This window comes from Lipotes vexillifer, unplaced genomic scaffold, assembly GCF_000442215.2.
Source record: "Lipotes vexillifer unplaced genomic scaffold, Lipotes_vexillifer_v1.1 scaffold1093, whole genome shotgun sequence".
NCBI classification, from domain to species: Eukaryota; Metazoa; Chordata; class Mammalia; order Artiodactyla; family Lipotidae; genus Lipotes; species Lipotes vexillifer.
This window is the reverse complement of record NW_006774793.1, coordinates 1517903-1524203: the sequence shown is the minus strand read 5'-3', so window position 1 is coordinate 1524203 and position 6301 is coordinate 1517903. Positions and strand designations below refer to the sequence as shown.

The 6301-nt window shown below is 50.1% G+C and overlaps 1 protein-coding gene across 1 annotated transcript; it reads right to left on the bottom strand.

Moving 5' to 3' along the window:
• Positions 1-2191: 2191 nt before the first annotated feature.
• On the bottom strand, positions 2192-5942 carry PABPN1 (poly(A) binding protein nuclear 1). The gene is given in 8 exon segments (XM_007472201.1): positions 2192-2231; positions 3147-3298; positions 3385-3472; positions 3937-4043; positions 4351-4418; positions 5126-5211; positions 5567-5885; positions 5888-5942. Coding segments are annotated over 8 exon segments (915 nt in total).
• Positions 5943-6301: the final 359 nt, after the last annotated feature.

Below are 6301 nucleotides of genomic sequence, written 5' to 3'. Positions count from 1 at the left end.
AAAAAAAAAAAAAAAAAAAAAAAAAAACAAAAACAAGTTAGCTGAACGTATTAAGTGGCCACCGAACTGCTAAAGAACATAAGCTTTGCAATTATCTTTAAATGTTAACTTTTATTAATAAATAAATTTTTAAATTTCTGGCTGTGTTGGGTCTTCGTTGCTGCACACAGGCTTTCTCTAGTTGCGGCGAGCGGGGTCTACTCTTCGTTGCGGTGCACAGGCTTCATCGCAGTGGCTTCTCTTGTTGCAAAGCACGGGTTCTAGGTATGTGGGCTTCAGTAGCTGTGGCACATGGGCTCAGTAGTTGTAGCTCGCGGGTTCTAGAGCACAGGCTCAGTAGTTGTGGCGCATGGGGCATGTGGGATGTTCCTGGACCAGGGCTTGAAACCGTGTCCATTGCATTGGCAGGCGGATTCTTTTTTTTTTTGTGGTACGAGGGCCTCTCACTGCTGTGGCCTCTCCCGTTGCGGAGCACAGGCTCCGGACGCGCAGGCTCAGCGGCCATGGCTCACGGTCCTAGCCACCCCGTGGCATGTGGGATCTTCCCAGACCGGGGAACGAACCCGTGTCTCCTGTGTCAGCAGGCGGACTCTCAACCACTGGGCCACCAGAGACGCCCCAGCAGGCAGATTCTTAACCACTGAGTCACCAGGGAAGCCCTAATTTTTTTAAATTTATTTTGGCTGCATTGGGTCCTCGTTGCTGTGCACAGGCTTCTCATTGTGGTGACCTCTCCCGTTGCGGAGCACAGGCTCTAGGAAGGTGGGCCTCAGTAACTGTAGCACAGGGGCCCAGGTGCTCCGCGGCATGTGGGATCTTCCAAGACCAGGGCCCGAACCCGTGTCCCCCGCATTGGCGGGCGGACTCTCAACCACTGCGCCACCAGGGAAGTCCCCCTAATTTTTTTCCCTCGTTTTTTGAGCCTACCTTGGGATAGAGAAGACAAAAAAGGCTACCCAGACCCCAACATAAGAATCTAGTGCTGTTGGTGTGGATAATTCATTTGCACATAAATTTTATCAAGAGGACACACTAAAGTGCTATCAGAGCACTCTAATCTGGCCATTCCTTTATATTCCCAGGCTCATTTAATGTACCTCTCAAATGCCAATCAGGGCTACATGCTTTCCAGAAAACCCCATCAAGCTCAGCTAAACACACAATGTTCCTGCTAGTTGTACTTCTGACTCCTACTCCTTAGGTGGGAACCTCCCCTCCACAACACCAGCATTTCCAGAAAGGAGAATTAACAGCCATCTGGGATTTAAGAGACAACAGGAAGATAAATAATCCATACACCCAAAAGGCCAAACATTTTTTATTTTCAAAAACAACTTTATTCATGACACATATTAAAAAAAAAACTCCCACCCCTGGAAATGAGCTAAAAAAATAAACAAAATCCACCTCCCACCTCCCTGTCCCCACTTCCTCCCATTCCCTCCAAACAAAAGGGAAAAAAAGGCAAAGGAAAACAAAACAAAACAAAAAACGGAAAAACAAAAAACACCCCCAAACCCCCCAAAACAAGGTAGTGCATTTCCCCAGGGGAAAGGGGAATTTACACTGGAGCCGCTGGGAGCGGATCGGAGATCTTCCGGCTACAGAAACCTGCAAAGAAAGACACTCAAAACAGAAAAAGAAACACAAAAGGAAACAAAATAGATCACCAGGCAATCTGGAGGGGCAGGGAGCCAGAAAAGAGGGGTGGGGTGGGTGGTAGACCTGGCAGGACAGGAACAAGCAGGAGGGGACTGTGAAAGCTAGGGAGAAGATGGAGGGAAGGTAACAAGCAGAACAGTTTGGTGTCCTTCCAGAGCCCTGGGTAAAAAAAAACCCTCCAACCACCCATGCCCACCTACCCTTGAGCAGCCCGCAAGGGGGCAAAGGGGGACAGGGAAACAGGGGGAGCAGCTTGCGCGGTTGAGACGTGTCCATGGCGAATCCCCAGAGTGAATGAGCAGCCCCCTGCCCCACTCCCTGGGCCTTCCCTTACTCCCCAAAGCAGGTCCCTCCTCAGCAGTTAGTTATGGGATTCTCCCCCCTTCCACAGTATATCTTTTTTTTTTTTTAAATATTTTTTTCCATCAAGGTCATCTTCTGTTTTTCTTTTTTTTTTTTTTTTTTAATTCTTTTTTTTTTTCCTTCTTTCCTCTTTTTTTCCTCTCTCTCCTCCTAATACACACTTTTTTTAGTAAGGGGAATACCATGATGTCGCTCTAGCCCGGCCCCTGGAAGAAAGAAGGAGAGTTAGGTGTTAACATGATCACTAAATAGTTCAGTACAAGCCCCTCCCCATGGGCCCTCGCCCCAGTTATTGAGAAGGGAAGAGGGGAAAGAAGTTTCCCAAGTCCTAAAACTGACCCCCACAATCCCAGAAATAGTGACACACCTGGCAAATGGGAGTGGGGAATTAACTGTTATCACCTCGCCAAACAGTGGCAATAAAGAAATGCATCTGAGACACAGGGGCAAGAAAAAGGACTCATTGTTTATCCAGATTCCAGTTCTCCACAGCTCTTAAAAGCGAGGCTCTCACCAACAGATCCTCCCTACCTCCTGGGAGCTGACAGGTAAATCTTATGAAAAGCCAAGGTCTATATGCCTAAACTGTCTATTTAAATGTAAAGAAATGGAAGCAAAGTGAAGCAACAACATGGGTGCCACACTAGGCCCAGCGAGAAAGTTGCAAAAGACTGGCTAAAGAGTAAATATCTCGATATCCTCCCACATGGCTGTTGAGGAGGATCAACTAGCCTCTGGTTTTCTTCCAAGGGAGGTTCCCTAACTCTGGGAAAAGTAGCAAAAGTCCAAACAGAGCTTTCACTGCTCTGAGGCCCTGTTCTTCCCGGGCGTTCTGTGTAAACACCTTCACTGCCATCAACTCTCAAGGAAAAAAAGGCTGGGTGGAGAAGCATCTCTCAGAACAGGGTAGAGAGATCCAGCCCTTATCACCAATTCCTGCTCCAGAAAAAGATGAGACTGGCCTCCTGGCCTGCAACTACCTTCCTCACCCTGCACAGGCAGGAGACCAAGTCCCCGGAACCAAGGGGAGGGTAAAGGAGGGAGGTTCCTCAGATGAGGAGAGAAGGAAGTATACAGGGCTCATGGGAGGCGGGGGAGAGGAGCAGCCCATCTATCCTGACCTGTAGACGCGACCCCGGGGCCTGCTGTTAAAACCACTGTAGAATCGAGAGCGGGAACTGTTGTAGTTGGTGGTCCGGGCACGGTATCGGGCTCTCGGGAAACCCCGGTCTGTTGTGCTGATGCCTGGTCTGTTGGTTCGTTTTGGGATCACCTGAGAATGACACGTACAACACAATGCCTTAGAGCCAACCTGGAGAACTTACAGAGAACCAGAACAGCAAAGGGCACAGGGCTTACCTTGATTTGTCTTCCTCTAAATAGGGACTCATCTAAGGCCAAGGAAGTCCTCACTGACTCTTTGTCTGAGAACTCTATATATGCAAACCTGAAAAGGGTAATTGCCACTTTATCTGAGGATACAAATAGCAGCTCACAGGTCAAATCCAACTTGCAGGCATGCTTTGTTTGAGTACAGTGTGTTCATATTTTTAATTATTTGTCCAAAGAATTCTTAATGGAAGATTTTAATCAAAATTTGCAGCTACTCTTGGAAAATTATAAGATAGGATACAGAGGGCCTGGTTCTCCGCAAGGCAGAAAACGGTGGGGGCCATGCAGAAGGCGGCCCCCTTATAGTTCATGATCTCCCCCACACCCAGCCCCCATCTCTGTTATCTGTTGGGGCCCTGAAGGTAATTTTATGTGCAACCCTTGACATGTATCAACATTAAGACCTATCTTAAAAGATGAACTACTTACTTTAACATCTAGGTAACTTACTGCTCAATATAAAATATAATTTATTTATTTTTTAACTGTGACTAAAACGACCTCAACTTCCCCACTTACCCTTTGGGATGGCCACTAAATTTGTCACATAGTATAGTAACACGGTTGACTGAACCACAGCCATGAAAGTGTGCTTCCAGCTCTTCTGCTGTTGCACCATAGTCCACCTGTGGGGGGTACATTTCACAGGTAACAGGGCAAACTCCCATCTCCACAGGTACTCTTCCTAGCCTCTGCGCTGGGCCATCCATACACACCAAAGCACATCAATATCTAGCTCTCTGAGGAACTAACCTCTTTTCCTTCCAACCCCAGAGCCTCTGCTAATCACCATTACCTTTCACCTCATTCCAACCCTCCCTCCACCCCTCAAATCCACCACCTACCCTGGAAATAGTTCCTTTCAAGACTCCTAATAAATAATCCCCCAAACTAAGAGCTTTCCCCAACCCTAGTCAAGGCTCTGGTACATACATTGCCAACATAGATGGAACGGGCATCAGCCTCCATCTTCTCCTCAATGGACATGATCACTGGGCCAGCTTTGAAGAAAAAAGGATCAGGAAAAAAACGCTTGTTTTCTACTTGGCCAATCTATGCACCACTACCACCACCACAAGCAGCAGCAAAGGTAAAGATTTTGGTCTGTTCTGTTCCCTGCTGTACCCATTACCTAAAACAGTCTAGCATGCAGTAGGTGCTCACCAAATACTTGAAAAATTAAGGAATAGATTAATACAGTCTTAAAAATCAAAGAAAATAATACAGGAATTCCCTCCGCCCCCAAATCAAGTACCTATTGAGTAGCTTCGGTTAAAATGATTTGAAAAGTGAACAAAATTAAGTCGGCTGAGGCTGGACATTTCTAGATTAGAGGAGAAGCCCCCTGAAGCTGAGCAGTTTATCTTAGGACTCCTAACTAAAGGTCTCCAACTGAAAGAAAAACTATTGGACTTGAAGGTCAAATACCAGCTGGCAACCTCCAAAAAGGGTAGTGGAAGACTAAGAACAAAGAGCAACACATTTGTAACAGGGACAAAGGGAGGCACAAGACTACCATCACCAAAACATATGCCCCGTCTCACAAAGGTCAGAAAAACACACAATGGACTATGACTGCAGCAACTGCCCAGTAATTGCTCAGACAAACAACTCCAAGGTTCCGAACATCTAATTCCATATAAACCGTGCTCCGACAACCCTTCCAATCTCAGGACCCGGGTTCCGCGTGCAACCGCCAGTTACTCACCATTGCCTGGAGGTGGACTCATATTCATCTGCTTCTCTACCTCGTTCTGTAGCTCCTTTAGCTTCTCAGCTTCTTCCTCCATCTCCCTGACTCGAGCTTTGATCGCTTCCAGCTCCTACAATGAGTGGGGAGGGTATGGAGAACAGCTTAAGAGGAACTAACGCAGGGGCTCTACCCTGCTCTCCTTCCGCGCGCGGCCCCAGCCATGCTCGGCCATTTCTCTCGCCCCACGCGAGGGTCATAATGAAAAGAAAACCAAGCTACCTTCTCTGGAACAACACTAGGCACCCATGACGCCCGAATCAACCCGGCTGGGCCCCTTCTGGCGGTCGAGGCTGCCTCCCCAGCCCGGCCCCAGCCACGTTATTCCCCGCCCACCGGACACGGGTCGCATTTACCGGGGAACTCGACTCCAGGCGTGTGGCTCCCGGACCGTAACACTCCCTCTCCCTGACTCGAGCTTTGATCGCTTCCAGCTCCAGGTCCTCAATGGCGCCGTCCCCCGGGTCACCCTCGACCAGTCCCGGCTCCTCCTCCTCCTCCTGGCTGCCGGGGGCTCCCGAGCCAGGCCCAGGGCCCGGAGCTCCCGGGGCGGGGGCGGGGGGCACGGGGCCGGGCGGCTCCTCTTCAGGCTCGGGTTCTAGCAGCAGGTCCCCAGGCTCCAGTTCCTCAGACTCTAAGCCGTTCCTGCGCCCCCCGTGGGCCCCCTCCCCGGCTTCCCCACCGGCCCCGGGCACAAGATGGTGCCGCCGCCCCGGCCGGAGCCCCGACCGCCCGCAGCCCCCGCTGCTGCTGCCGCCGCCGCCGCCGCCGCCATCGCCGCTCAGACTGGGGCCAGCCGCCCAGCGATTGGAGAGCTGCGCCGGCCACGCCGAGGATTCATTAGTCAAGCAGCCTGCCCGTCACCACGAGCTAGGACTCCATTGGGGAATATTACTTGGCAATCAAATAAGACCTCACCCCTAAGGCGGGGATTGCGCCAAATCCTTAAATCCCGGTAGGAGAAATAGGTCTGTCAATCAACACACGTCCCACCTCCTCTCAAGTCCTTAGGTAACAATACCGCCTAGCTGTGACGACATCCCTGCTTCTCCCCCGCCTAACGGCGGGTCCGCGAAGTATGACGGTCGGTGATTGGCCGCTGGCAAGGCGAGTGGAAAGGACCAATCTTCCGAT